We start from the raw sequence: 14,852 nt of genomic DNA, 5'->3' as shown, positions 1-14,852 counted from the left end.
AGATAGAGAAGGTTGCTTCTTCAACTCCGAACTTTATTAACATGTAAAGCAAATAAACAGAGTCTTACTGTCCATAAATTGAAGATATTAGCAACCAGCATAGTTTGGGCCACAGAAATAAGGACAGGTAAAATAATCATTTTTGCAGGGTTGGCCAAGTTTGCTGCTGATGCACACAAGCCTGGCCAGTGTAGACCGAAAATGACAAAAAAAAAAGAAACTCCTAGGTACCCCTGCTTCTCAGTCAGAAGTTAAGAGGTCGATTTTAGAAGACACAACGATTTTATAAGCTGCTCGTGTTGGCGCGTGCATGTTATAAAATAGGATTCCCACACGCACATGAGCGCCAGAGTTTAATATCCGCACGCGCATATGCGGGCGGGTGGCCTCCTCCGTGCACAGGGGGGTTGATTTTTAAATTACACGTGGCAACACGAGTAGGGCTTCCTCAGTTCTCTCCCAGTCTGCTCAAATAAAGGAGTGGACTAGGCAGGAACTTCCCTACCCCTACCCCTACCCCTATCCCTATCCTTCCTGCCTCTTCCTCTCTCCTCCCCGACCCCTAAACTAACCCTACCTATCCCCGATTGGTTTATTTTTATACTTACTGCTCCAGTAGAGCAGAAGTAAACTCCAGCATGCACTGTCCCGGCCCGCTCCGCTGCACCCGGACCCTGGCCCACCCCGTTTCAATCGCCCGGCACTTCTGCGCGTACTCGGGGTTAACCGCGTGGCCGGATCCTTTCAAAATGTGCTCGGCGCGTGCAGGGCCCAGCCACATGCGTAACCCCCGGTTTTACTGCGCACAGGGCTTTTAAAATCCAGCCGTAAGCCTTTGGAGTCAGCTGCACCGAATACAGCAAAAGCTGTGAACATACAGGCTGGCAACCAGTTACCAGTGTATGGGTAACACAGAAATTATGCAAAGTAAGGCAGGAACAACTGCATTAGTGACAGAAACAGAAAAGCTGCTGTGGAAAAACAGTTTATTGTGAAAACAGAACAGTGAATCACCTGGAAAGCACCTGTGAAGACAGGACAATCTCCGAGACACGCACTTCTGCTCACCACTCAAATGCTCCTTTCTCCCCCCCCTTACAACCTCCCCCGCCAGGGCTGACTAAAGACCAGAACCGGGGCGTCGTGTCAAGTTCTTACGTCTGCTGCCATTCGTTCCTTTCCACTCAGCTCAGCCCGCTCCCAGACAGCGGCACTCGCCCCCTCCCTTTCGGTTACTGGAGTGTGTCTTCCAGGTCTCCCGCACCCAGCATTTGCCCATTGTCCGGCTCACCTCTCAGCCCTTCCCTCATGGGATTGGTCAGCAGAAAATGGAAGTTGTCAGGAAGTCCAAAGGGGCAGGGTGCTGATTTAAAAAAAAAAAAAAAAGACCATTTTCCTGCTTCCAGTCTGCACAAGTTAGTAGAGAAGCTGGTGGAGATGATCTAAATGTGAGAAAGTCACCAGACTTATTCCTAAATGTGTATTAAAAAAATAATGAGTTAGGTTAGCTCCCTGTCGAGTTCACCCGTCTAAAATGTTCATTGGCTTGAAAAAGGTCAAGAAATCTAGCAAGAAAATCACTAACTTGGTAACACTGCGTGGAGCCCTAGCAGGAGAGAAGAGCAGCCAGGGCAGAGATGTGGGGGCCATCAGTAGATAAGAGGAGCAGCATGATGGGCCCCATCTCTGGTCTTCTGGGCAGCAGAGAAGCCAAGAGGAAGGACAACTGAGAGGCTGTTGCTGCCCTGCCTCCTGTGACCGATTGGTTCTTATGAACAGAATGAGCCAATCAGCTGTGGGAGGAGGGAGACGAGGCCTCATGCTGGGCAGGGTGTCTTCATATTCCCAGTGTACAACTCTTACTCCTGGGAGAATTCTGCACAACTGTGCAGGGCAAAATGTGCATAGAATTCCCCTCCTTGTATAATTTGGCCTGGGAGGCCCGGAAGAAGAAAAGAGAACCAGTGTTGGACTGCATGGATCCAGAAAAACAAAAGACATGGCTGCTTTGGGTCTGCGGTAAGGCTTTCATGTTAGTCAATTATTTAAACTGCTATAAGAGGGCCAGCTAGTAACGAGAAGTGAGGTTTTGTTGGTGGTCTAGGGTTTCGGGGCCAGTTTTACCTTGCAGAGTGAGACGTACGAACAGCAGAGTAGACCTCGATGAAGATCTGACGTGATTTGGAGTGAGGAAAGTCAGACTAAGATGAGATCACTTCAAAGTTCTCTCACCCTAGCTAGTAGAGTTACTAGCTGGCCCTCCTATAGTAGTTTAAATAGTTGACTACTATTTGTGCCACCCCAGAATTTGCAATATTTATTGCAAATGGCGTTTCGGGCACATCACACAGCTTAACACTAGGAAAAAAGGTGTAGTTATTTCCAGTGTTAAAAGCATGCGATACGCTATCTAACGGTGCAATAATGCCCCAAATCCCATCCCTTTGAATACAATTGTCAAATTTCTATTCGCGCCACACATCGCGATAACTATCGCATGTGTTATGACGTTATGGCCATAACGCATTTTGATGAATGACCCTGAAAGTGAGCTGGAGGAGGAGAGGGAAACCAGGGGAACCAGGGGAAACCAGGGGAAGAGGGAAACTGCGGTTGGACACGCGTTTTGGACGCGCGCCGCATTCACAGCGCCTTATACTATGTATGTTGATGAGGCTATTAGTTATTCATCCCAGATGTAAAAATAAAATGTGCGCCGGACCCGCACATTTTTACGTTTAGAAAGTTGTACAGAAAAGCAGAAAATACTGCTTTTCTGTACATTCTCCAACTTAATAGCGTGGCATTATTAAGTCGGAGGAACCAAAAGTTTAAAAGATTTAAAAAAAAAAAAAGGTTAGGGAAACAGATGCTCAGTTAACGAGTGTCCATTTTCCTAATCCATGGCCGTGCACAGGTTAGGAAAACGAACACTCGTAAAATTGAGCGTCTGCTTTCCTAACCCGCGGACAGCCGACCTCTCCTGGGCACCCGCTGCCAACGAGGCACAAGGGGCGCGCAATCGATCCTAGCGTTTCCGAGGCAGCACGACCCCTCATTTAAATATTGCATTGCACACCCAGAAGAGGTGCCTGGGCGCGCGTGTTAGGGAAGCGCGTGCTCAACACTGAGCGCCCGTTTTCCGCTCGAGGTTATTGCATCGGCTCCAAAGTGCTTCCCAACCCTCTCCTGGAGGCACATCAAACCAGTTGAGTTTTCAGGCTGTTCATGATGAACATGCATGAGATAGATTTGCATACATTGGAGACCAGGCTGTGCAAATCTATCTCATACCTAATTATTATGGCAATCCTGAAAGCTCGACTGGTTTGGTATGCTTCTAAGAGAGGGTTGGGAAGCACTGGTTTAAAGTAACAGAGACAGGAAATAGAAAAGTCACAAGGCAGCATCAATCTATAAATTAACATCTGTAACAGTGCGCTCAGCCTTTGTAAAAGATTAGCCTATGTAAACGATCAGCGCCACCCATGGTAGCCCTCTGGCCACTTGGAGGGTCTTGCCAAGTATTGCCAGGCCCACCTGCACTTGTACACATGCTCCTGGACTAGCAACCTCCCACTCGCCAACCGGGTGCCAGCTTGCCTCTGGGCAATCTCCCTGCTCGCCAGCTATCCCCGGTGGTTTCTAAAAACACCCACAGATCTAATACACACAATACTGGGATCATTAATCAGTCCAAGACATGCAGAGCTAACAAGTGGATAAGCTTATTAGTGAATGGATAAAAGATTTAATATGCAGACAGGAACAGGTAAAACAACAAGGATTAAGCAGTAAAATATAACTAAATACTTTACACTACTTATCTAGAGGCTGGGAAAATCATGAAAAAAAGGCTGTCCAGAGGAGGTGAACAGGGCTCACAACAAAGATCTGCTCCCACTGTACTCCCAGCCGAGACTAGAGAGTCCCAGAACCCTCAGGGCTGGCTCTTTGTCTGCAGGGTCAATCGGTGCACACACTCCTAAGAATAGGGTTATCACGAATAGCCGGGTATTTCAGTCTTACATGTCCTGAGGGACGCTGGGATGTGTATGCTGGTCAAGCCACCTTCTGAATTAAGGCAGCATCCAAAGCCCCTGCTTGAACTGCAGTACAGAGGTCAAACACCACCTGCAGGCCAATAGAAGAGGAAATGAGCTCTTTGGGGAAAAGAGTAACAGGTCAGAACAATAAAAAAATAAATCATGCAAAACCTCTGTTTTGCCACACTTGGTTTCTGTGCCCGCACATTTTTCTATTAAGCATACTTTTTAAACTCTTGATACAATAGTATAACAGCTTACTGCATTGGGTGAAACAATGTAGAAATTTGCATTGAATTTCACCATCCATTTTTAATATATGACTTATTACATTGGCCTCAGAATGAGGTCTCACCAGAGATTTATACACTTCCTTTTTCCTACTGATTACTCTTCTATGCATCCCAGCAAGGCTAGATTGAAATTATGGATGTCCCTGGGCCAGCGGGACCCACCTGACAGATGGTTCTCACATGCGTGATGCACTGAACATGTGACCGTCACAGGGCTAAATGTAAACATGCACTCTGCATCCACAGGAATCCCCTCAACCCCCAGCAATGAGAGCAGAGCAGATCTAGGGCATTACCCTGTACAACTCGCCTAGCATTACCCTTGGTCTGACCCAGTATGGCATTTTCTTATGTTCTTATGTTCTAAAACAAACTCCTTTTACTACCGGCACAATAGCCTTCCTTATAAAAAGACAGTAATTTACCACTAATGCATATCCTATTGAGAAAACACAACAAATAAGATTGATACAAATGCCTACATGCTAGTTAAATACCTCACCTCGGTCACACACCCTTCATCAAGTACAGAAAAACCACAAATTATAAATATGGAGACAGAAACTGGAATGGAAAACCAAAAAAGCCACTCTGCATGCAGTGTGAACATTGAAAAATGGAAAGAGAAATATAGCACCTAACAGACTCTCAGGATTTGCAATAATGCACATAAACTAACCCGCACAAAGTTACAGCTGTATTATGGAATACACTCAGACAGTAACAACCCTATCTAAGAAATACAACTATTAAACCAGGCCCTAAACACTAATACATTTCCTATTGGGAAAACAGAATAAGCCAAGCTGCTATAGAGTCCCACACAGAAAAAATTGTAAAACTATACTAATAAATGTTTCAAAACAGCTGATGAACAGAACATCTAACAATTAAAAACTCTTAAAATTATTAAAAATTATCCAAACATTAATAAAATATTTCAAAACAGAAGACACATCACAAAATACCCAATAATTAAAATGGCAGTCAATCAAGAAATATAAACTTTAAAAGCCACCTTTACTTACCCTCTCCAGCAACTACTCTTTTCCATTGCAGGCCAAAAACAGCAGTGGCTGCTGAAGCTCTGTCCTCATGCTCCTCTTCCTTAGGGCCCACAACCAGTCACTCACACACATACACACACCCAATTGGACCCCACGACCAGTCTCTGTCTCTCACACACACCAGTCATCTTCCTGACCAGTCTCTCTCTCTCACACAAATGCTCTCTTATATACAAGCTCTCAGTCACACACAAATGCTCTCACACCCATTCACACAAGCTCACCCAGGCACCCATATACATAAGCTCTCACCCAGGCACCGACTCACACCCACACACACAAGCTCTCACCCAGGCACCCACTCACACCCACATACATAAGCTCTCACCCAGGCACCCATTCACACCCACACACACAAGCTCTCACCCAGGTACCCATACACACAAGCTCTCACCCAGGCACCCATTCACAGCCATAGACCAGCTCTCACCCTGGCACCCACACACACAAGCTCTCACCCAGGCACCTTCCACACACCCACAAACACAAGCTCTCACCCAGGGACCCACTCACACCCACAGACACAAGCTCTCACCCAGGCACCCATTTACACCTACACCCACACACACACACACACATACAAGCTCTCACCCAGGCACCTATTCACACCCACACACACACAAGCTCTCACCCAGGCACCCATTCACACCCACACACGCACACAAGCTCTCACCCAGGCACCCATTTACACCCACACACGCACACAAGCTCTCACCCAGGCACCCATTCACACCTATACACACAAGCTCTCATCCAGGCACCTATTCACACCCACAAGTTCTCACCTAGGCATCCATTCACACCCACAGACACAAGCTCTCACCCAGGCACCCATTTACACCTACACCCACACACACATACAAGCTCTCACCCAGGCACCTATTCACACCCACACACACACAAGCTCTCACCCAGGCACCCATTCACACCCACACACAAGCTCTCACCCAGGCACCTATTCACACCCACACACACACACAAGCTCTCACCCAGGCACCCATTTACACCCACACACGCACACAAGCTCTCACCCAGGCACCCATTCACACCTATACACACAAGCTCTCATCCAGGCACCTATTCACACCCACAAGTTCTCACCTAGGCATCCATTCACAGCCACACACACAAGCTCTCACCCAGGCATCCATACACACAAGCTCTCACCAAGGCACCCCACACACACCCACAGACACAAGCTCTCACCCAAGGACCCACTCACACTCACAGACACAAGTTCTCACCCAGGCACCCATTCACACCCACAGATACAAGTTCTCACCCAGGCACCCATTCACACCCACACACATCAGCTCTCACCCAGGCACCCATTCACACCCACACACACAAGCTCTCACCCAGACACCCACTCATACCCAAAGACAAAATCTCTCACCGAGGCACCCATTCACACCCACACATACAAGCTCTTACCCTGGCACCTATACACACCAGCACTCACCCAGGCACCCCGCACACACCCACAGACACAAGCTCTCACCCAGGCACCCATTCACATCCATACGCACCAGCTCTCACCCAGGCACCCATTCACACCCACACACACAAACTCTCACCACCAAACCTCTTCTTCCTTTACTGCCGGGATGGGTTCCAGTTCCACCGTGGCTTTACTCCGGTGGGCTTTCTTTTTCACTGCCACAGGGATGGGCTCCCATGGCAACCTTGCTTGGTCAGGGTCGGGTTTCCTCTTCGCCACCATGGGGATGAGCTCCCAAGGCAGCCATGGTCGGGGTTGGGTTTTCTTTTCACTGCCACGGGGATGGGCTCCCGTGGCAGCCTTGCTTGGTTGGGGTCGGGTTTCCTCTGCTGCCATGGGGATGAGCTCCCGTAGCGGCCTTGGTCGGGGTCGGGTTTCCTTTTTGCCACCATGATGAACTTGCTTCATTGGGGTTCGACACTACCATTCTTCCCACCCCACCCCCGGGCTATGCGATGCCCCTTCTTCCTGCCTTACCGGCCAGTCAGAGGCTTCCACCCTTCTTCCTATTCCCACTGGCAGGTAGAAGGGAGGAGGCTTCCGATTGGCCTGCGCGGGACAAGAAGAATGAAGGAGGCTTCCCATTGGGCAGTGGGGGCAGAAGAAAGGAGGCTTCCCAATGGCCCGCGGGGGCTGGAAATAGGGAGAAGGGAAGTACAACGGGGCAGTGGGTCACCGGGAGCCATGACATACCTGCCAGTGCTTGGCGACGCACTGGTGTGTTGTGACACACCCATTGAGAATCGCTGCCCTAGGCAACCAGCCGGGGTTGGGGTGGGGGAGGTTAACTCTCCTCTCATCCCCCAAGTTCATTGGAAGTACTGAGGTGGAGAGACCCCTCCCTGCCTCTGGATTGCTCTTGCCCAAGTTTTCTCCTTTCCAGCCATCCCCCCTCATCTCCAGGCTGCCCCATCACTTGTCCCACAACTGGCAAATTACCCATTTCCAGGAGGGTGACGTTTTGGCCAGTCCTGGCTTTCAACTTACATTCCAAGGCAGTGTGGTATCTGTAGTCCCTGATTTTACCTATTGAATTCAATGTTGCAAGTTCCATAAGGGTTGACAGAAATCCAGGACTGGCCCGAAATCTCCATCCTGGAACTGGGTAACTTGGCAGCTCTGTTGTCCCATAGATCGGCAGTAGACCCTACCCTGCAACAGCAACTCCGAAAGAAAAATTCAGCGCGGGTCCTGCAAGCTGCTGGTCCTGCACCCACCAGCCCTGCTGGGACCTCACCCCTTCCTCGCGTATGGGTTTCCTGTTACCTTGGACACCTGTGTGAGGGAGCGGAGCTGCAGCAGGGCCTGTGAGCCTGCAATGGGCAGCTTGCTGGCTCCATGCTGAATTTTAATTTGCAGTTGTTGCTGCCTCTGCCGCTGCTGTGGGGTGGGGGACAATCTGCACAGCAGGGGCAGGCCCGGAGAGCGGCATGGCAAAATTTGGTGCTAGAGGTAGTTGTCTACATTGCCTGTGCTTAAATCCGGGCCTGCACCCCAGCATTCTTCTGGCTTTTGCCACTGCCTTGTCAACTTGCTTGGCCATCTTAACATCATCAGAGATGGTCACCCCCAGATCCCTGTTTTGTTTTGAGCACGTTGGATCTTCACCCCCTATCCTGTATTGCCCCCCTTGCTTTTTTTTTTTTGCAGCCCAAGTGCATAACTCTGCATTTCTTAGCATCGATCTAGAGTTTAGCAGCTAAGACTTATTTTCCCAGCTTCATTAGTTCCACACTTACCAGGGTGTCTGCCTTGTTGCAGATTTTGCTATAATCTGCAAAAAGGACAAACCTTTCTGGATAGCCCTTCCACAATATCACTCCTGAAAATGTTGAAGAGAACCGGATCCTCTGGGCACTCCCCTGCTAACCTCCCTTTCATCCACGTGAGCACTGTGTTTACCACCACCTTGCCCTGCTTCCCACTCAACCAGCTCCTAACCCTGTGCAGCCACGGCAGGGCTCCTCCCTTTTCGCCTGATCTCTTTCCTGCTCTGTGCTGGCAGACTGCAGCAGTGTAGCACCCGGGCCAGAGAAACGAAAAGGAAAGGAACTCTGATCCGTGCCCTGAGCAAATCGCACCCTGCGTGCAGCTGAGCTGGAAATCACACGCCCGCTGAGCCGAGTTCCCGGAATCGCAACCCTCGGAGGAAGCGGCGAGCAGAGTTGTACCCGGGCACCATGGTAAGTGCGGGCTCCCTGCTGGGAGAGAAGGGGGGGGGGGGGTGCAGTCACCAGCTGCACCGCTCACGCAAGCCACCCGGTGCAATTTGAGACCTGCGGGACGCCTGTGTGCGTTATATGTTTAGCCACTTAAGACTAAAGAAAGCTTATTGCTGTCCCTGGGAGTAACAGGAAACAGATCTGCTGGGGACTTGCACTGGCCGCTGTCAGAAGACAGGATGCTGGGCTTGACGGTCCTCGGTTTGACCCAGCAGGGCAATTCTTGGGTTCTTTTTGTGCGTACTTTACCGCTTAAAAATCTTCTGTGTTGCCCACAGGTTCTAAGAACACACCCTGAGCTTTGTCTTCTGTTGTTGTTCGGCAGAAATGAATGATTTAAAAAAAAAAAAAAAAAAAGTGAATTTCATCCTTAGACTGATGCAGATTCCTGAGCAACTGCACACTGTGGCTTATCAGGCGTAACCGATTTATTTATTTTAAAAATTTTTATACCGTTTTCTTCATGGATTGTTTGATGAAGTTTACAAATAAAAGAAACACATAATTGGCATAATATAACATAGGTCACATAAAGGCAGAAATACAAAACCTAAGACTGCAGCTGAATTCATAATTAGGCGGAAATCATAAACAGACCTGCCTGTTGATAGATATGACTGAAAGGTATATCAATGGCAAACAAGAGGCTGGGATTCAATAAAACAACCAAATTGCATAAATACAAAATGAAAATGAAACAGATATATCTAATATGCCAATTGAAGTGCATCATCAGATTTTTTCAGACACATAACCTGATAATATGAAAAGCTTATAAAACAGTGAGGAGAATTCAAGCATTATTATACGCTTGTTGAATAGATAAGTCTGCAAGTTTTTTGTTTTTTATTATTATTATTCTTTTAAATTAGTAATTTTCTTAATGCTTCTGGGATTCCATTCTATAATCTAAGTCTTCTGAAAAGGCACGATTTGTAGTAATCTAATCTGGCTATTTTTGGATTGCTAGTAAATTCTTGTTCATGGAACGCAGATGTCTAGTGGGTTTATAAATGTGGAAGGATGTATTTAACCAGATAGATGACTTATTATGTATTAAGTTTAAAGATTAATGTAAGTATCTTGCATTGAATACGTGATGAAACTGATAGCCAACGTAAAGAGTGTGAGAGAGGTGGGATATGATGTGTCAGATGTGTTCCAGCTAGAATTCATGCTGCAATGTTTTGAATCAGTTCTAAAGGACAAATGGAATGTGTGGGTAAACCCAGATACAGAGAGTTGTAGAAATGCAGATTGTTTAATATTAGAGCTTGTAGGATGGTAGGAGAGGTACAATTAGAGTTTACCTTGCTAATTTTCTTTCCTCATGTTCTATACCAGCATAGGGAAGTGCAGGTAATTCAATAAGTCCCCTCAACTTCAGAATATTTTCATCAAAGGTTTCTTTTGATTTTTGCATCGGCAGCTCCATTGCCTAGAAAGGCATAGGATTTAAGCGGGGTCCCCCGACACGGACCCGTGTTTCGCCAAACCCGGCTGCGTCGGGAGGGACAAGCAGTTAGAAACGGGGGTTCTTCAACTTTTCGTCGCTGTGCATACATTTAAATTGCAAGGAGAGCACTGCTCCTGCATTGTGTTGTGGATCTTTCCTCATGTTCTGCCAGACCAGTCTTCACTGCGGGTTTAGTCCTCCTACCAGCAGATGGAGGCAGAGTTCCAGACCTTATCCCTAAGGTTCCCTCCTATGTAGGCTGGTTTTTATCAGGGAAGGCGTCAGTAGATTCTTGACTAAGCTGGTCCTAACGACTATATTTATTTTTATATCTTTTGCTACTTTCCATATCACCTAAAACAATAAATCCACCAGGGGATCACACTTCTCCTCCCCCCCCCCCCCCCCCCGATAGTTATCCTTATGGGCTACCGCCAACAAGGGTAAAACTAAATGTTAATCGAAAGTTAAACTGGCCTGCCATGTGGCCTGAAAAGAAAGGAGAAGGAACGGTCGCTAGCTTTACCCCTTTTTCAGTAAGGGGTAATAGCGTGTCCAAAACGCGTGTCCAACCCCCCTGAACCTAATAGCGCCCGCCACATGCAAATGCATGTTGATGGCCCTATTAGGTATTCCCGCTTGATACAGAAAGTAAAATGTGCAGCCAAGCCGCACATTTTACTTTCAGAAATTAGCGCCTACCCAAAGGTAGGCGCTAATTTCTCCAGGCACTGGGAAAGTGCACAGAAAAGCAGTAAAAACTGCTTTTCTGTGCACCCTCCGACTTAATGTCATGGCAATATTAAGTTGGAGGTCCCGAAAGTTAAAAAAAAGTAAGAAAAAATAGAAAAAAAAATTTGAAATAGGCCCAGGGCTCGTGGGTCGAAAACCGGACGCTCAATTTTGCCGGCGTCCGGTTTCCGAACCTGTGGCTGTCAGCGGGCTCAAGAACAGACGCCAGCAAAATTGAGCGTCGGCTGTCAAAACCGCTGACAGCCGCCGCTCCTGTCAAAAAAGAGGCGCTAGGGACGCGCTAGTGTCCCTAGCGCCTCTTTTTACCGCCGGCCCTAATTAAAATAAATTAAAATACTGAATCACGTGCACAGCAAGGGTTATTTTTCCCTATATGCAACACCTTGCACTTGTCCATGTTAAATTTCATCTGTCATATGGCCACCCAATCTTCCAGTCTCACAAGGTCCTCCTGCAATTTATCAGAATCCGCTTGTGATTTAACTACTCTGTATAATTTAGTATCAACTGCAAATTGGATTACCTCACTCATATCCATTTCCAGATCATTTATAAATATATTAAAAAGCACTGGTCCAAAGCAATGTCACCTGTCTGCGGACTCCTGCTTCTGTCCTCTGGCAGTTTCAGAGGGTTGGACTCTAAGCTCTTCTTGAGACTTTCCAGGTCCTCTCTGAAGAGTAATTTCCCTTTAAAAGGAAGTTTACTCAGCTTAGCCTTAGATGCAGAGTCTGCTGCCCAATCTTTTAGCCATAGCAATCGCCTGGCCATTATACCTTTGGTGGCCTGCTTGCCCATGACGCTAAGGAGATCACAGAGGGCATCAGCCACAAAGGCTGCCCCCGACTCTGCTTGTGCCACTTCCGAGTTACTGGATCCTTCCGCCTGACCCCCATGTTGCTGTAGCTGCGGCATGTAGAGCAAGGCCCTCGCTGCGTACTCGCCACAGACCACTGTCCGCAGTGCTAAACCAGTTAATTCAGATTCCTTCCTGAGCAGTGTCCCGATCCTCCTATCCTGCAGGTCTCTGAGGGCCGCAGCCCCCCCTCGACTGGAATGGTGCTTTTCTTAGAAACTGCCGCAACCTCTGTGTCTAGGGAGGGATAATAGACTTTGTCCATCGCATACAATTTCTCCATATTTTTCTTGCTCTGCAGTCTTAGGTCTGGAATGGTCCCACTCAGCTGTGATCATGTCCTGGATTGCGGAGTGGGTAGGAAAAGCTCTTGTTGGTTTCTTAATACCAGGGAGGATAGGGTTGCTCGTCAGCCTCGGGTCTCTAGGCTGCTCCTCTGACAGCCTAAGGACCTGAGAGACCTTGGACATAAGGGCTCCTAATTCATCAGCCTAAATAGCCTCACATCCGAGTCATGCTGCTGTGTCCCTCTTCTTCAGCCTCCTCCAGGGATGCTACCTGTGAGGAGCCTTCTGGCTCGTCTGAGACCGGCTCCTGTGAGGGCCTGTGCTTCTCCCATCCCTTTCTTCCCTGAAGAGGAATGAGCTTCGAGGGATTTCCCTTTGGAGCCACCTGAGCCCATAGGTTTCTCCTTCATTGACCAATAGGCTCTGTGGATCCACAGCACAAACTCTGTGGCGAACACCTCCCCCTCCCTATCAGCTGTCTCCTCCTCCGAAGCAGATGGAGAGAGGGTGGGAGCCTAACCAGCAGCAATTTCCATTTTGGCTGCAGGTAACGCTGGGCTAGCTGGGTCCCCCACCCCGCACTCTCCCGCGGTACCCTTTGCAGTGCCATCACAGTCGCGGCAGAACGAGCCTGCGACTATGGGAACTTGCCACGCCATGCACTCCAGGTATTTTCTACTCCTCTCCATTGTTGCTTCCCTTCGGGGAGGGAGTTCAGGGCTTTCGGGCCTGGTCTGTGGTATTAGGCATCTAGGTCCACTTACTGTCGCCACTTCACCATCTCCTTTCATTTCTGCACCAATCGGAAAATGCAAGGCCGTTGGCTTGATCGCCCAAGGGGAGGGAAGAGCGACCCTAGGAGGGCCATCATCCCGAGGAGGAGTTCTCCGACCCAGCCTTGGCACCTCCCTTGGGAAATCGACCTCAGAGAGGCCATCGCCGCTGCCAAATCTGCTGCCAGCTCCACCTCCCATCGGCTGGAGGCAGAGAACTACTGACTCCTGCCTGGCTGAACCAGCCTATATAGGAGGGAACCTCAGGGAAGAGATCTGGAACTCTGCCTCCCTCTGCTGGTAGGAGGACAAAACCCACTGTGAATACTGGTCTGCCAGGACAAAGAGGAAGTTGTTTGTTTTGAGTAATGGTTTTAAACATTTTAGCAAATGTAGTTTATATAAAGAGGATTTCACCACAGTAGAGATTTGATTATGCATAGAAAGATTTCAGTTAAGGGTAGAGATGCACTATTTTTATTTATGTACTTATTTGAAACTTTTTATATACTGCTTATTCACGGGCCGATACAGTACGGACGCGGTAGAAAGAGTGCGGTAGTGCCGGGCGCATCCGCGTTTGCCGCACGCACAGTTTGGATGACATACCGCTCGATACAGTATTTAAATGGCATGCAAATGCCAGCCGCGTCCAAAGCGCGTCCAAGAAGCGTCCATGAAGCGCAATCCATTTTACTGTATAGGCACTTAACAGCGCCTATACAGTATCCTGGGTGCGCTGGTACCTGTCATTTCAAATGTCATTTGAAATGACAGGTACCAGGAAGTGGATACAGGAGAAGGGCTGACTGACCCCCTAACTGACCCCCTAACTCCCCCCAAACTTTCCGCCAGCCTCCGCTCACCTGCCCTGGCCGCGTCCATCTCCCGCGCTGACAGCTCCGGAGCAGCCCCAGTCAGCCCCGTTTCACTGCCTGACCCCCTAACTCCCCGGGACAAGACCAAAGTGAATCGGGCAAACTTTCCGCCAGCCCCCGCTCACCACTGGCCGCGTCCATGGGTGCCGATCTCCCGCGCTGACAGCTCCGTAGCAGCCCCAGTCCTCTCTCCCCTCCTCCCGGGGACAGCCGGCGGCGAGAGCGGCTTCAGCCCAGGGCAGATCGGGCGCTCCCCATGGCTCCCTATTCTCTAAAAGGTAATGAGTGCACGCCGTGACCTCAGACGTCGCACGCCGTGACTTGAGCGCCCAGCTGGACGTCCGAGATCACGGCATGCACTCATTACCTTTTAGAGAATAGGGAGCCATGGGGAGCGCCCGATCCGCCCCGGGCTGCTGAAGCCGCTCTCGCCGCCGGCTGTCCCCGGGAGGAGGGGAGAGAGGACTGGGGCTGCTCCGGAGCTGTCAGCGCGGGAGATGGACGCGGCCAGGGCAGGTGAGCGGGGGCTGGCGGAAAGTTTGCCCGATTCACTTCGGTCTTGTCCCGGGGAGTGAGGGGGTCAGGCAGTGAAGCGGGGCTGGCTGGGACTGCTCCGTGGCCCGTGAAATTTCGTCTCGACTTGCCTGACGCTCCACACTAACGCAGGGGTAGGGGTAGGCGGTAAATTAGCAGGTTAAACGCGCGGCAAAACTGCAGGTT

The 14,852-nt window shown here is 49.2% G+C and overlaps 1 protein-coding gene across 2 annotated transcripts in view; it reads left to right on the top strand.

The window, feature by feature from the left end:
• Positions 1-8,828: 8,828 nt before the first annotated feature.
• The window catches only part of VAMP5 (vesicle associated membrane protein 5), a 58,684-nt gene continuing 52,660 nt past the window's right edge, over positions 8,829-14,852 (top strand). The window contains exon 1 of one of the 2 annotated variants that reach the window (XM_029604276.1): positions 8,829-9,090. Coding sequence is in view for 1 of the 2 variants with exons in the window: in XM_029604277.1 (XP_029460137.1) it covers positions 9,088-9,090 (3 nt within the window). In the remaining variant the exon portion in view is untranslated. The remainder of the gene's footprint in view (positions 9,091-14,852) is intronic. The other variant, XM_029604277.1, reaches the window with a different exon arrangement.

Source organism: Rhinatrema bivittatum, chromosome 5, assembly GCF_901001135.1.
Source record: "Rhinatrema bivittatum chromosome 5, aRhiBiv1.1, whole genome shotgun sequence".
Classification (NCBI taxonomy): Eukaryota; Metazoa; Chordata; class Amphibia; order Gymnophiona; family Rhinatrematidae; genus Rhinatrema; species Rhinatrema bivittatum.
The sequence above is the reverse complement of the archived record's forward strand: the minus strand, read 5'-3'. Positions and strand labels throughout refer to the sequence as shown.